The sequence below is a fragment of the Tenrec ecaudatus genome, chromosome 12 (genome assembly GCF_050624435.1).
Source record: "Tenrec ecaudatus isolate mTenEca1 chromosome 12, mTenEca1.hap1, whole genome shotgun sequence".
Taxonomy (NCBI): domain Eukaryota; kingdom Metazoa; phylum Chordata; class Mammalia; order Afrosoricida; family Tenrecidae; genus Tenrec; species Tenrec ecaudatus.
In genome coordinates, this window is record NC_134541.1 from 131,235,142 (window position 1) to 131,251,165 (window position 16,024).

At 48.2% G+C, this 16,024-nt stretch overlaps 1 protein-coding gene across 1 annotated transcript in view; it reads right to left on the minus strand.

Annotated features, from left to right (window-relative positions):
• Window positions 1-708: 708 nt before the first annotated feature.
• STAG3 (STAG3 cohesin complex component) overlaps window positions 709-16,024 on the minus strand; it is a 29,182-nt gene continuing 13,866 nt past the window's right edge. Inside the window, exons 11-31 of the mRNA XM_075528171.1 lie at window positions 15,718-15,825; window positions 15,335-15,449; window positions 15,113-15,218; window positions 14,835-14,938; window positions 14,469-14,561; window positions 14,253-14,342; window positions 13,815-14,015; window positions 13,626-13,696; window positions 13,428-13,515; window positions 12,868-12,948; window positions 12,698-12,790; window positions 12,398-12,566; window positions 12,124-12,260; window positions 10,982-11,083; window positions 10,364-10,512; window positions 9,997-10,125; window positions 9,740-9,897; window positions 5,773-5,944; window positions 2,330-2,431; window positions 1,936-2,023; window positions 709-870 (exon numbers count right to left, since the gene is read on the minus strand). Coding sequence (XP_075384286.1) covers window positions 709-870; window positions 1,936-2,023; window positions 2,330-2,431; window positions 5,773-5,944; window positions 9,740-9,897; window positions 9,997-10,125; window positions 10,364-10,512; window positions 10,982-11,083; window positions 12,124-12,260; window positions 12,398-12,566; window positions 12,698-12,790; window positions 12,868-12,948; window positions 13,428-13,515; window positions 13,626-13,696; window positions 13,815-14,015; window positions 14,253-14,342; window positions 14,469-14,561; window positions 14,835-14,938; window positions 15,113-15,218; window positions 15,335-15,449; window positions 15,718-15,825 — 2,518 coding nt within the window. The remainder of the gene's footprint in view (window positions 871-1,935; window positions 2,024-2,329; window positions 2,432-5,772; window positions 5,945-9,739; window positions 9,898-9,996; window positions 10,126-10,363; window positions 10,513-10,981; window positions 11,084-12,123; window positions 12,261-12,397; window positions 12,567-12,697; window positions 12,791-12,867; window positions 12,949-13,427; window positions 13,516-13,625; window positions 13,697-13,814; window positions 14,016-14,252; window positions 14,343-14,468; window positions 14,562-14,834; window positions 14,939-15,112; window positions 15,219-15,334; window positions 15,450-15,717; window positions 15,826-16,024) is intronic.

The following is a 16,024-nucleotide window of genomic DNA, read 5'->3' on the forward strand; positions in this document are numbered from 1 at the left end:
ACTCTAGAGCAGCCCATCTCTCCCTAAGTCCTCTGCTTCACGCAGTCTCCCAATTTCTAAGCATACGTCCTCATCACTCAGTCTCTCAATTTCTAAGCATACGTCCTTTACAGCCTGTACACTGAAGTTCCGTGGGGAGGGGATCTGTACACTGGGTCAGCAGACAAAGACCTTGACCTCTATCATCTTAATCTCAAACCAGTTACTGGGAACCAGGTGATTCAAACGTGTTTATTGAGATAGTCATTAAGGCACAAAAAAGGCTGGGTGGGAAAGATATTCCAAAAATATAAGAAAACTAAGCTTTCTTCATTGAACACATGGGAGTCAGTGTCCTTCTCTACACACTGAGGTAACACCCCGCCCCGCCCCCCAATACTCCCAAACAGCAAGAAATGGTTACTCTGCTGGGTCAGGGCCACGCTGCATGAGGAAGGGTAAGGGCGGTCAAGGCTTCTCTGAGGCCATCAGAGAATGGTCGGGCTTGAGAAGGAATGGCTCATTGTGCTGCTTTCACGTTTGCCGTTTCCAAGTGGTCATGGCACAGGGGTGGAGAGTAGAGGTGGGCAGGGTCACAGACTCATGTCAGAAATCCTGTAATGGGAAAGACGGGAAGAAAACATAGACACAACCCACAGACCAATGGCAGACAGAAGACGGTGTGGTCCTCCAGATGACCATTTCTCCCACCACCCCCAGCCTTGCCGTTCACTGACAGCTCTCTCGAGTTGCCTGCCAGCCCTTCCCAATGGTATACAGCCCCTTGTAACGTGCCGTCCACAGTGTCTTGATACTTGCCTCAGTCCTCAGGTCCATGGAATCTAAGAGGTCCAGCCGGTGTTCACCAGGGGAAGAGTAGTTACTTGGCTGCTACACAGAATGGGATAACATGCCAGAAAGGTCTTTCCCCACTCCCACTGCATCCAACCATCACCTAAACTCCCTTTTCACCCTCATGATTACAACAGGAGAGGGCCACGGTAGGGACCTGCAGCACAGGCAGGGGGCAAGAAGGACCAGCTAGTCTCTCAGGTTTACAGAAGTGAACCTTTTCTCCTGTTCTGCCCAGACCAAGCCCCTTTAACGAGCTGCTGTTGCAGTCGTTAGTAGCAAATGAGAAGTTTGCGAAAGGATATTTCAGGAGGCCTGGTTTAAAGATGTCATTGTTTAGTTGTTTCCTTCTGAGCACAAGAGCTCCATTCCCCTGTCCCTCTCCCTCTCAAAGGAGCAGGAAGCAGGTGAATAACAACAGCAGCCACTGGCATTCATGGGGACACTCTGAGTGACAGTCTCAGAAACATGCAGGGGCAGTTCAGCTCTGCCCTGCAGGGTTGCTATGAGTCAGAATTGCCTTGATGGCAGTGAGTTTGTTTTTTGGTTTCTCAGTTTGTAAGGTGCTTTTCCTTATACTATTTCGTATTCAAAGCTCCATTTTACATATAAGAGGGTTTCATAAATGTTCGTGGAAAGGTTTCATTAGCTGTGAATTCTGTTTTCCTTGAGCTTTCTCAAGTCCTGCGTATGACGAAATGGAGGTCAAGTAGCATTAGGTCACTAACTTGACAAAGCTAGCAACTGGTAAAATCCAAAATCTATGCTTTGTACCAAATTGGGTAGCACTTCTGCCAGGGAAGCAAGGAGGAAAGGGGAGTGTGTGTGTTTGCATGAAGAAACTTACTGAACCATCTGCAATGGAGGATTCGGTGACTTTCAAGCTCCCAAATCTTAGGTGCTTAGAGGTAACAATGCTCTTTTAGCAATGCTCAACACAACTTACACACATCTCTCCTTTACTCGGAGTCTTTAAAAAAAAACAAATGACCTAGCAGCGTCTGGACACCAGGGCAGCCTGGGACTGCCAGAAGACTCATCTACTTTCTCTGTCTTACATGCGCCCCACTCCAGAGGAGGAAGAGGGATGCTGGGTCTCCTCACCTTATCTGTGTCTTGCCATTCTTCACTTGACTCATCTTCAATCACTAGCCCTCCTTCGTCGTCTTCCTCCTCTTCCATTAGGCTGAGTCTGATGTCAGCAGCAAGAGGAGAGAGTTCCAAACAATGCTTTTAAGATTCCCGAGAGCTCCTTGGAGGCACCTCAGGGGGACAGGGGCTTGTGGCAAGCAGAGCAGGGCTCGAGGTCCCCCACTCGTGTTTAATTAGAGCAGCTCTACTTGTACCCCTATATATACACGCCACGGTCCCACTTCAATCTAGAAACAGAGTGAGTGCTCTGTGATTAGAACAAGCCCCCAGAGTCACTAGCAAAGCAGCACTGGATAAGGGAAAATTCCCTCATGGCAGCATGAAGCTAGACGACAGGAAAGCTCACCGAGTCAGCCGAGCGCCTAGACCAGGGCCTGAAGAGTTGCGTGGAGTGCGGAAACGCCGTGCGCGTGCAAACACCAGCTCCTTGGTGTCTGAAAAGTGTGGGCTGTTGACAATGAAATGAGATCAGTGACACGGAATGAGCAAGGGGTTAAAGAGCTAAGGTGGTCGGTGCAGGCATAGGCGGAGGAAAGCTCAGTTGTTAAGATGATGTCAGGTCCATTCGGAGTTCCAGCCGCCCCGTCCTGCGCCACCCACACCCCTGCTGCTGGAGTCCACCGCCGCAGCCAGGCTTTCCTCCCTGTCGCTGAGCCCCTACCAAGCAGGGGCTCTTTCCCAGGAGCGGGCCTCTTCTGAGTCACACACCCAGCAATCTCATCATGCTGTCGTTCTTTCAGTAATCTTCACCAACGCGGTCTTCCTTATTCATTGTCCAGCTTTCCCATGGATATAAGGTACCTGCAAATATCCTACTTGAGTCGGATACATTTTAGTCCTCAAAGTGACATCTTTTTGAACACTTTAAGGTGTATGCAGTGGCTATCCCCAAGGCAGTATGTTGTTTGATTTCTTGATGGCTGCTTCTCTGAGCATTGGTTATGTCAAGCAAGACAAGATCCTTAACAACTTCAGTCTTTTCTGTTTACCAAAATGTCTATTGGTCTAATTGTGAGGATTTGGGCTTTATTTACATTGAGTTGTAATCCATACTAGTCTTTGCTTTTCCATCAACAAGTGCTTCAAGTTCTCCTTGATCTCAGCAAGCAAGGCCATCTGCATATAGCAGGTTGTTCATAAGCCTTCCTCCAATTCTGATGCAGCCTTCTTCATGTACCGTATATCAGGCATCCTCAAAATGCGGCCCGTGGGCCACATGCGGCCTGCCCAGGACATTTATCTGGCCCGCTGGGTGTTTTTGCCCAGTTTGCTTTTTTACTTCAAAATAAGGTATGTGAGTGTACATTGAAATTTGTTCATAGTTTGTTTGTTTTTAACTATAGTCTGGCCCTCCAACTGGTCTGAGGGACAGTGAACTGGCCCCGTTTAGAAAGTGTGAAGACCCCTGCATCTACTCGAGTATAAGCTGAGTTTTCCGGCACATTTTTAATGCACTTTTTGTGGTAAAATTAGGTGCCTCGGCAGATATTCGGGTCAGCTTATACTGGAGTATATATGGTAACTGAGTTTCTCTGAGAACAAGTATGGTGAGAGAATACAACCCTGACATGTCTTTCCTGACTTTAAACCAGGCAATATTCCTTTATTCTGTTCACAAAACTGTCTCTTGATCAATGTACAGATCCAATGAAGTGTTCTGGAATTCCTGTGCTTCTCAAGGCTATCCATAGTTCTTTATGATCTACATCGTCTTTCTGCATAGCTGTAGTCAACTTGACTTCTGTGTATTCCATCTATCTGGCAAGGTCCACATATAGTCATTGTGGTAAAAATTTCTTTTGCAAAAATACCAAGCAAGTCCCAAGGAGGTAAAGATGGAAGAAGTCCCCAAAGCCCATTTGCAAGATGATCATCTGCTCTATTTTCCCTCGCCTGCTTTCTTGAGTATTCTCCCTCACACCTCTAAGTTCTGGAGATTGCTACAGCATTCCACAGAACCCACAGAAGTTCGACAAGAAACGGTGGGTGCAGTGCAGTATAAAACCTGAGGTAAGGCAGGGGTGAGCCAGGTGCTGGAGCGAGAGGACCAACTCCACTCCTGGCTTTTGCCAGTGATGAGATCACACCCCTGCTTCTCCTCAGGAGGCTCATTTGATATGAGCAGCAGGAGGGCAGTGCAGGGACTCCTGTTCACAATCACTCACAGGCAAATCCTGCCAGTACCTTCCCTGGCCTTCTTACGAGACCCATGCATGCAGAGAAGGACTGATGAGGGTTCACCCAACTGTAATAATCTGTTCTCCACTCCCTGGACTCTATGTTATTTATGCTCTGGGGCCTCTGGTATGGTTTCCAGTAGGCACTAACCTCCCACTAGTCTTAATCAGTCTGGCTTTTCCCTAGGCCACTCCCTACAAGTTCTCTTTCTCCTCTCAGCTGTAGCTTAGGATCCACTGTCAGGAACAGCAACCAGGATGCCCATTATGGTCTGATTCACAGCCTGTACTGTCAGATCTTCATTTCATCCTGTCTCTGTTAGCCGATAATGCTCTCCAAAATGAGAGCACAGCTACAAGGATTATGAAATGTACAATTAGGAGCTATCACATAAGGGATTATGGCTGGAGAGCCATCTTGACTGAGTACAGTAACTCAGTGACCGTTTAGGTTGTGGGAAAAGGCGTTTCCGATGGATAGGTTGTTGGTCTTGCAGAGTTCATGCAACCTCTGGCATCATTTCTGTCACTGAGGCTGAAGAGTTGGTAGGATTCTTCACTTTCTTCATCACTAGCTTTAGTCATTATTGCATAGATTAGAGTAATAATAGTTTTCTTTCCTGGACTTCTTTGTAGGTATATAGATATTAACCTATCATAGCATTGGACTTCAAGATACAGCTTAACATGTTCTGTTTGCAATGAATGTGATGCCATTCATCTTGAAGTTGTGATCCTATTGGAGTGAAAAAGAAGTCCTTGTGTAGTGGCTATGGGTTGGGCTTCAGTCTGACTGGTAGGCAGCAGCCTTGTGGAAGACTGGGCTTTCTACTGTAAACAGTTACAGTCTCAGCAGCTCACAGGGGTCCTGAGTCAGCATCGACTTGATGGCAGCGAGTTTGTTTTTTGGGTCATAGTAAAACAAGACTGTCCAAAACTCAAAATGACCAAACCAATCCATTTTAGCTCATTAGCGCCTAGGTTATTAATCTTTGTGCATTGTTTTCTACAACTTCCAATCTTTGCACACTCATCCATTGGACGTCTTACATTCTGACTACCACTGGATGTTTACAACCTGTTTCTTGTTTTGAGTCAGGCCCAATCGGCAAAGGAAGGTCTGTAGAGCTTTATTTCACTCATCCACATCAAGGTTAACTCTATTTTGAGGAGGGTAGCTCTTCCCCTGTCTTGGCATCTTACGTAACTTTCTGGGGTTAATGGGGAACTGTATCAGATAATGTTCTGTTGCTAGTTAGAGAATTTCCAGTGGCAAGTACCTTTTAAATGGACAGACTATGCCTTTTGTCCAGATTTAGTCTGGAAGCTCTGCTGAAACCTGCGCACCACAAGTGACTTTGCTGGTATGTGGGATACTGATGGGACAGCTTCCAGCATCACAATATATATGCCACCAAAAAACAACAGACTGACGGACGAGTGATGGCAAGCTCAGGGTGGAGAGAAAGAAACCTTGAATTTGAAAGAAAAGAAAAAGAAAACAGAATCGAGGAAACGAGTGGATGGGAGTATGTTATAGCAGGACAGCAGGGGGCAATGATGAGACACTGAACTGGGGGGTCAGACATCATAGTCTCTCCTTGGCCCTCACCCTTGGAAACGCTCCGATCTTGAGCCCTCCTCCTCTTCTTCTTCTAAGCCCTCTAGGGGCTGCTTGCTCTTCACGGCTGTGGAGGTGAGGGTAGGTGTAGGTAGAATGCTGTTTAGCTGTAGGCTTTCTTCTTGGATGAGAGAGGCATCATCTTCTTTCAGCCTGGAGGGCCCTGCAGAGAACCAGATGTGCACATTAACTGGAGACAAGGTATTTTTTTTTGTTAAAAGAGCGTCCAGGGTTTAAGGGAACATTAAGAAAGAACTGAAAATCTCTATGGCCTCATTCTGTTAGGATTCAAAAGTGCCAGAACGCTGAAGCAACGCCCCTTGTACTATAAAAGGCGTATAGAATCATTATCTAGGCCTTGAAGGAGGAGTTTACCATATGGCTCAGGGGGCAAAAAAGGAAAACGATATAAACATATTTCACAGACAAACGGTGGATTCCCTAAGATTGAGATATAGGAAGGGATCTTGATCTGAGTTCATCAAGGAAAACATGTACCGTAGCTACTCAAGGATAAACTCACCCAAATATCAGCCAAGGCACTTAATTTTACTGCAAAAACGGCATTAAAAATGTGCTGGAAAACTCAGCTTATACACGCGTATATATGGTACATCTATCCACTGAAGTGATTCCTTGTGAGAAAAAGCTTCAAGTTTCAATAGAGCTTTGTGTCCAACAGTTAAGGTGGAAAGTTGAGGGACAGGGAGGGACAGAAGGACGCGAGAGTGGCAGTGGTGGTGTGGTGAGCACAGCTGCCTTCCAGAAAAAGAAATCCAAGGACAGGAGTAAACGAGATGACTGCAATGTCTCCAAATCTCCATGTGAAGAGTTAAGTGGAGGAGCTGCTGCTCCAAGTGCCTAACGACCTCTCTCCTCCAGGCCCCAAACCCTGCTGGCACCAGTGCTGAAGCATCGGGTAAGGTTTCAGAGAAAAACGTTGCAGTCAGCTTCTATAAAGACGACAGTATGAAACCCGATGGGGCAGTTCTTCTTGCCCTCCAGGGTCAGCAACCTGTTTGTTTTGTGGGTCTTCTCCAGAGATCCAAGAAAAGTAGAGAAGAGAGAATCCACAGATGTCTGAGAAAACACTTGTAGTACAATTTCAAATGTAGTATTAATGTTGTTGATTATAAATATGCATCCCCCATTCCCCTTCCTCTTTTGTTGCTACTGGTTTGTAGGCTCCTACAAAACTGAGAAGAGCCATACTTGTGAGTCAGCACACCCAAGATGAAAACTGGCTCCACCAGAGGGCAGTGCTCCAGCAGCGACCTGCAGGCGCTTGGGCTCTGGGCTGAGACGGGCGTGGAAAGGTGCTGGCCAGCTTTGTGCTTCACCACTTTAACTCTCCTCTGAGTGACTTCCACAAAAGGCTGAGCACAACTGGCTGCATTTTAGAGCGTCAGCTCCAGTTGACTGATATCTCCACTTAGGATACAGAGTTACTCTGAATGGATTCGTCAGACTGTGCTTTTACCTTTAGAGAACTGGCTTCCCAGATTCACCGCTTCATGCACCTTCTTCCCACTGCACCTGATTTAGCTAGTTACCCTATGAGTTCTCTCAAGACCAGGGACAACCAGCCCTTCCACTCCGTCCTGGCCAAGGTATTCATTATTAGACATTACTGTAAACTGTGACGTCAGCTTCTTCTTCTAAAATATTATTTTACTGTGTTTGGGATGAAGGTTCACACAGCTGTTGTAGTTCCTATTAGAAACTTTCGACACACGTTGTCCAGTGAGTGCTTCACTTCACAGTGTGCCAACGGTCTCTTTATTCTGTGCTGATTGTTTTCAAGAACCTCATTTCCCTGCCCTTTCAGCTTCTCGTTTGTGATTTAAAAAAATTTTTTTTATCGTTTGTGATATAAAGTAACCCTGGACCACTTGTGGGCTCATATGGACGATTTTGTGCCCTAGGAATGTCAGAGTTTCACACATTCTTAACGGAACTTCCCTTACAAACATGGGAAATGCCTAATACATTCCGTGAATGGGAAAAATATGTGCAGCTTCCTGCATTCAATTATATAAAATAAAAAAAAGAATTTTTCATGGTATCTGTGCAGATCGGTGCAAGTTTTTAATCTGTGTTCTTGAATGAAAGAAATAGTACATTGTTTGCTCACTCAGGACTGTACTGGGAATTTCCCCCTCCTTGTAACACAGGCGTGACACACTTTTTGGCTTCATGCACTTGAAAAGGAGAAATTGCATATTGTGGTCTCGTTCCCGGCATATACTGAGTAATTTCTCCTTATAATAAAAGGAAACATTAATTGACATGTGTAATTAATATACTCTGCTAGAATGAGAAAAAGTGTGCGTGTTTTTTCACAGGTTGGAGTGCAAACTTTCTTGTGTTTGTAACAACAGCATGTACTTTGAGAAGGTGTAAAATTCCTTTCCTCTGTGCCCTTGATAGTGAAAAGGTGCACATTGCTTTCCTAATCTCGTCTGGGTGGTTTTAAAGGCACACACTGCTTAGGAGGATACCCATGTTCTTTAAACAATTTGTTATTAGCTACAGGGTGGCCTCAGGGGTGTTTCAGCTGAAGGGTTTAAGTGTCTCAGGGCAATCGTCTCAGGGAGTCCGCCAGTCTCAAACAGATGTTTTTTGTTTATTTGTTTTCAGTAATTTGAACTTCTGGTCCATATTTTTCTCCCATCCTTTCAGGGTCCATTTACTGTGGCCAGGATGAGAACAGTATGACAGAAAACAGTATTAACTCATATTTTACTTTCGATTTTTTTTCTCAATTTGCCACCAGATTAATCTTAAATCATTCTTTTCAATGTATTCACCCCTGTTCAAAAGCCAAATGCGGCTTACTATCCTGTACAGAAGATGAAATTTTTTCTTTCATTTAAATACTCTCCACACTGTGGCTGCAACCTAAAGTGTGCTTGCCTCTTGCCCTGATCACCCCTGCTGTACATAACAATCTGTAGTCCCATCTTATTGAAAAGCAGGCATCGAGACGGTGACTCCTCCCTCATTGAAATGGAGGCTCACAGCCACATGCGGTCTGCCAGAAAACCCCATCAGACACCAGAATTTGGATGCTTCTCACCACCTCTGCCTCCTTACCTGAAACTACTATCGACTACCAACATCCACAAGAGCTGTCCGGGAGCTAGAGACAGCACTAGGGGTGGTCCCTCTACCTGCCAAAGCCTCCCTCCCCAGACAGGAAGCTGCTTAAATATAGAGGGCAGGCACACATTCAGGTCTTTGATACCAGAAGCCAGTAAACCTGGGTGGGACCCCATCTAGGCAAGGTGGGCTTAATTCAGCCAATGGGACCAAACAGTACTGTCAACCACACCTCACAAGGTTGGGGGGTGGGGGTGGGGAGCACCTGAAAAAGCCAGAAACTTGGGAGACTACCCAAGCTCTCCCCCAGCGGCTCCCACGTGGTTCAGCGTGGCCAGGCCACGGTCCGCGCAGCTGTGCCTCAGACTCTCAGGCTTGTGTTCTGTTTACTCTAATGCCTGAAACTGGTTCTACCCTTTATTAAAACATTCACTGGGATCACAAACCAGGCTTCCGTGTGAATTCATTTTCACGCGAAACCAAAGGTCGAGATATTTCTCCCACGAGAGCCCTAACAGAGCCTCTGCACTGGCTTCCTTGCTTCTATCCCCGTCAATTTTAAGTATATCAGCCACAAGGCTCTTTTTAAAACAAGGCTCAAAATGCTGTTTTCTCCTTTCATTCAGAAGAGAAGCTGGAGTCTGTATATACTCTGGGCGCGTTACCTTTTTGGCCCATCCTATACATTCGCCTTCAGGCCTGTGTTCTGGCCATACTGGCCCCCTTTGCTGTTTGCTCCTTACCCACGTTAGCCATTTCTCGTGGCTTTTGTCTGGCTGCTCCCTCTGGTATTCTCTCAAGTGCAAAACACACACACACACACACACACTCACTCACTCACTCACTCTCTCTTTACCTTCCACACGCCTCTTCTTGGAGCGGGGGTAGCCCTGAGGGCTGGCCTCAGCTGTGTTCTCCAGAGGGTTAAGCGAGTGGCAGTAAGTGGTGACTGGAGCCCAGGGATGGCCAGATGCTTGCGGGATACGCTGCAGACACTTCTCCAGGTAAGACAGGCTAAAGAAGGAGTCAGACGAAGTGGTTGAAGTGGCCACTGAGCCTGTAGCATTCATCTTCCTTAATTCACACCCCCAGCCACCATTGGCACTAACTCACAGTAGCTTCTTGTCCTGATGGAAGAGCCGGGGGGAAAATTCTGAAAGCAGCTCCAGGAACGCCAAGTTTTCGGGCTGATTGGTGGAGCCCTCTGGAGGAAGCTCAGACAAGGAGAACTTGATACCGTCCCTTGGATAGACAAAACTACTTTTGGAAGGTAGTCCCTTCCTCTTTTCCTCCCAGGGACCAGGAACATGGCCCACGGACATCCTCCCCTCAGCTAGCTTCTCAGTGTACAGCCACCCGACCTCAATGTCTACCTCTTGATATGATTATCCTTCCTTCCCAGCTCTCTCTCTACACAGCCTCTGGTGAGCCCCAAGACTTAGTCCAGTAGCTGGGCTTCCTTCCACCAGTCCTTCCTTACTTGTGTAGCATGACCACAAGGTCACGGTTCTGTAGCTGTTGGGGTCCAAAGCTCAAGGCAAACCTCCTGGCCAGATCCCTCATCTCAATGAAGGCTGGGTGTTCACTCAGGCCTTGGGGGCCCTGTTCCTGCAGCAGCTCTGTGTACAACTGTGTCCAGAAGACGTCGTGGTTCATTTGGAAAGGGAAGAACAAAGTAAAAATAAATGTACGGCATTCCCTTTCTTGCCCAGGAATACAAAAATGCAACCCATGATTTTTCCTTCTTCTTTCCTCCCAAGATGTTGTTCCATCCCTGACCCCCTGCCAATGCCAAAAAGCACAAACAGCAATGGTGCTGTGAGACAGGCCGAGGAAGAACATGCTAAGCGGCCTATCCCATCATTGCTGGTGTTCTCATGTCCTCATTGACGGTGACATCTCAATGGGGTTGGAGTAGACATTCCACAGTTGGTTAGAAAGTTATTTTCTAGGTGTGAAGGCACTTGTTGTGCAGACACCAAGAGTCAAAAAGTAAAGGAGAAAGTTCCGACACTTCAGTTGAGGGCGGACAGGAGAGCTTGTGGTTGGCAGGGAAGGCATGGCAGAGGTCTGGGGCATTCGAGGGAGAAGGGAGTACCTGCTTGAGGCTCAGCAGCAGAATTCGGGAGCAATGGCTTCGATCAATCTGTCTGGCTCTGGTTAGGGTTTCCTTGATAATGTCGCCATAGTCACTGTAGAACTGAGGGAGAGTGGAGATGCAAGGGCTCTTTCCAGGGTCTGCTCCTCTCCTGCACATTCCTAACCTGTGTTGTTCTGAACTGCCAGAGGTGAGCAAACCAGCTCTGAGCATAAAGCACCTTGAACTAGACCCCATCGCTAGCCCACAGCTGCTAAGCCCAAAAGAAATCAGAATTTATATTTTAAAAGAAGGGAAATAATTCTGCCCTGAGGCCATTCCTGGAAGAGGTGCAAGCCTGCCAGTGCAGTCCCATCCAGTCCTGAAGCCTGCCTGCCTTCCTCATCTGCTGCATCGCATCTCCCCACTGGAAGAACGAGAGCTCGGTGAAGGCAGGGGTTTCTGTCTGGTGGGCTCCCTGCTGTGTCCTTAGGGTCCAGAGTGACACTTGACACACAGCAGGTGCACAGTAAACAGAAATTAAGGCAACAGTGAGCGGAGAAAATCAAGATACACATTTAGGCATCGTATGAGGCCTGATCCCTCCTCCAATTTTCTTTTTCCTTCTTGTATTACTTCACTCCATCGACTAAATTGAGGGGGAAAAGATTTCTGGACAGGGCGAATAAGAGGAATAGCCATCTTATTATTAACAGCAGCACCCCCACCCCACATCACTAAACCTTTTCTGTCTGTCCCTTCAGTCTAAACTCCCTGCTCTTTCTCCTACTGCTTCTTATACTTGAGAGCCCAGCCTCCTTTCCATAGGTTCCAGAGTGTTTGCTCCTTAGAAACGAGGATGGTGGGTCTTTCTCATGTACTCTGGACATGGTAGCAGGAGAGACTAGTCCCTGGGAAAGGACATCATGCTCGGTAAAGTAGAGGTTCCGTGGAAAAAACAGGAAGGCCCTCCATGAGATGGACTGACCCACTGGCTGCAATACTGGACTCCCACATAACAATCGTGGTGAGGATGGCATCGGACCAGGCAGCGTGTCTTTCTGTTGTACAGGGTGAGACAGCCTCTAACAACGCAGTGTTTGAAACCACGGCGGGGCTCAACTCGGTCCCCTCCCCTTTATCTCTACAGGGAGGTACGCAACCTTGTTGTAGTGCTTGAAAACGTCAGAGGCCGCGTCCATCTCCAGGACCCCGTACAGCAACAGCTTGCAGAACCCAGCCAGGAGGCGCCGCCGCTGGTGCAGCTGTTCAATCTGTAAATGATCCTCCTGGGAATCAGCTGGCCCTTGGACCACCACAAGCAGAAAGGAAAGATTAGAATCACAGACTTATGTCTCCAGCCCCATGTTCCAGAGGCAGGCCCACACCCCAGCTCCTATCAGAGGCCCAGGCTACATGAAGCCATCGTGCAAGTACCACTGCCCAGGTTTCCAGGCTGGATGAAGACGTGGTCCATGAGGAAGCTGGCTAGCTCAGACTGGAGAGTGGCTCCAGGAGTAAAGACAAGGGGCCTCAGGAAATCGCATCCCCCTACAATCATCTGAGGGCTGAAGATGAGAAGGACATCACTCAGTAAGACAAAAGCCTGTTGAGAGAGAGAGAGAGAAGACGAATGGGTAAGACAAGGGTACTTGATAGAAATTCAACAGCCTTCCTCTTTGGAATGGGGTCCCCTCAGAGGGGTCCTTGCCTCCCTCCCTCACAGCCAACTCTCGCCTGCTCTTGGATCCCAGGGTCTACATCAGAGAGGAAGCTCTGGCAGAGCTCGCAGTAGGTCACCACTTTGTCCTTCAAACTCAGCAACTGATCCTGTGGACTCTGTGGACAGAGACAGGGATGAAGACACAGGTCTTTTCCCTTCTTCCCCTGCTCAGAACAACATTCACCTGGGAAACAGCTGCTTCAGAGATGTGAGTTAGTGTCCAGAGGATGTTAAAATAGACAAGAGTCAAGGCTGGAAGGATCACCTGTAACAAAAGAGAACAATAAAATGTTAGAAAAGCCAAGTGTGGGCAAGGAGAGGGAGAAGAAGAAGGAAAGGGGGAAAACTTGTCAGACAGATAGATACACAAAAGCAGTGAAGAGAGGAAACATGAGCTGAGACCGGATTCCTTCTCTGGTAGAAAAGGACTGCTGCGGTTGACAATGTTCGGTGGCTTCTATCATGGGTATAAGGTCTACTTCTCCCTAGATTTACTTAAATTCCCTAGAATCCTCCGGGGGCATCCTTGATGCCCAGAACCAGAACGAATAGGCATTTCCAGGCACTGGGAAGAAAGGGCCACCTCCCAAGAGTGGACCGGAAGGCTTGGTACACTGTAAATCTTCCTCCCTCTGTCTGAGCCATATCCTTGGGGTTGGGCCCACACAGGCGAGTGGGCCACCTGGCTCACAAGGTCCTTAAAAATGCTTCTTTTGCCTCCGCGTTTCCAACTTGTCTACTTGCCTGGCGAGGAATCTCTCCAGTGTCCACAGCTTTCCGGAGGAGTTGGTGGCATGGCTCGTAGAGCTCCCAGCGAGTCAGGTCATGAGCACTTTGGGGGACAAGAGGAAATAGATGTATGTTAAAGAGGGAGAAAATGTGAGGAATCAACTTCCCAGGTTTCCGGGAACCATGTTAGAAGCTGGGGAGGGAATCGCTCACTTGTAGAAGGCAGAGAGGCGCTTGAGAGTGGCCGTCAGACTGTACACGTCATCCTCATCTACGAAGGAGGACTGGAAGAAAGAAGGCCCGCCGTCAGACGTTCCTAGGAGCCTGTGTACTGAGAGTCCTCTTCTGTAGCTCTCTCCCACTCTAGTGTGAGGTGTCCTATCACTTAGCTGTAGCACCCACATGCAGTAGCTCCTCAAGTTCCTGCTGGAAGCGGTCGGTCAGCAGATCCACCAGTTGGCTGCGGGCAAAGTCCACCCGGCTGAAGAAGGTGAACTCGGGCTTACAGAGCTGGTAGAGAGCGTGCGCTCCGGCCTCAAGCACGGCTGGCTCTGTGTGCTTCACCACCACCTCCTGGAGCTGCTGCAACAGCAGCTCGAGGTGCTGTGAAAGAAGGTCGAAGAGGATGAGGAGGACAACGCTTTTGGAACGAGGGTGGGGTGGGGAGGATGCTGAGGGAGATAATAGGGCTGAAAGTATGCATCTTAACGAGTAGGATGCCAAACAACAGAAAAGCTTACTGATTTCTCTGGAACCCAAGGTTTCAGAGAACCAGCTAGAACCCCACTCCTTCCCAGGGGAGCAACATGGCAGGAGAAATGCGTCCTCCTCCCTGTTTACCTTCTCCAAGCGCCTGGTGCAGTAGATGTTAAGGTCGAAGTATTTGAGAAGCTGCAGCAAGGGGGCCACTTTCTCTGCATCAGCGGAGAACTGCGGTGTTTGGAAAGCAGAACATGCTGACTGGCTCTGCAGTGCTAGCTTCAGCTTCCCTTCTTCATTAAGGCCTTTCCTTCTACCCACTCAGTCCCGGGTACAGGGGTGGGATGTGTGCACTACCTTGGCCAGCAGCTGGGGCAGCAGGGGGATCAGGTGCTCGGTCAGCTTCACTTTGTCATCAGCTTGGACCTTACGTTCTTTAGCGGTTAATCCCTGGAATGAGTCATTTGGAGTCGGGAAAGAAGGGGAGACGTGGAGCCATGCTAGATCAGGAGTGTGTGTAAATCTATCACTCCTTGCGTGATCTTCTCTGCCCACAAAGGCAAAGAGAATTCAGACAGCAGCACCCTTCAGGATTTTCTTGGGAAATGACTTTCTTTCAGGGGCAAACAAAGGTGCACCCTAACCCAAGCCCTGAGGGTAGGATGGGTAGTGTCTATGTGACTAGCATTCCTAAGCTACATAGTCTCCCCCCTTGTGCCATACCTTCCGCCCACTGACTCGGCCAACAGGTGGGTGGCTCTCAGAAGCTTGCCGAACACAGGACACCAGGATTTCTATCAGCGTGCTTTCCTGCACGTCCCCCAGGCCTGGATGGCAGGAGGATCAAACACAGAGAATGTGAGATTAGTCCTCCTCTATTTCCATCTTCCCCTAACTCCACGGCAGCTATGCTGTCTCTTCATCAATCCAGAAAAGCATCTCATCTGGTTTCCTATCAGGAGGCCAAGCCCCACCGCCCCAGTCTACCGTGTGGCACGCACTCTGATCCTTCTCCAACAGCAGGCTTGTCAGACTCTCCCAGTCCTTCAGCTGAGAGCCTGCACAGTCCCACAGGCTGTCTACTAAGTAGGCAGCATGATTATGGAGCTGTGGAAGACATACATGAAATCGCTGACGTCACAGGAGACAAGAACTCCCAGAGTGCCATCCCTCTCCTTCTCTACCTGGTGCACACACCCAAACACCTCCTGCCCGTAAGTCACCTCACTCTCCATAAAGAAGGACAGCAGAAGGTGGAAGAAAGTCCTCTGGGAGTGCGGACTTCGGTGTCTTTCTCTTCCCCCTACTGTTCTCATCCCACACTCAGGGTAAAAGAGCCTGGTGAATAAACACAAGGGAAGGTCAGCATGGGGGGACATTGGGAGTGGAATGATCACCATGGGGGAGACAAATGTCCCATGAAGAGGGGTAAAGGAAAACAAGGTCCAGAGCTAAATGCAGTCCTCAGGAAGTGAGAAAGGAAGAGAGACACCAAATGACACTTTACAGATGGGTTTGGGGAATCTCTTGGCAGCCAAGCAGCCAAGGGGAGAAAACTCGGGAGGGTTGGGCTAAATGAATGGAATGAAGAAATCATCCCACTCACTTCCAGTAGAGAAATTCCCCTGCAGCAGAGGCCAGGGCTCGGTTGGAGGCATACACAACAGGGTAGATAGCTTCACAGTCTGTGTCTGTCAGCACCCCTTCCATGTTTCTGTCAGGAGAAAGGGGTGTGTGGATATCTGGATAATCATCTTCTAGCACAACTGTGGCTAGAAACCAGAGACATGAAAATAGTGAGGCTATAGCTCATCAAAAATGTCAGATGAATATGGGGTATAGAATTAGAGATCTTGTTACTCAGGAATGCCTGGGACCTTCCCACCTGCATGTAGTGTCAACCTTCAACAGGT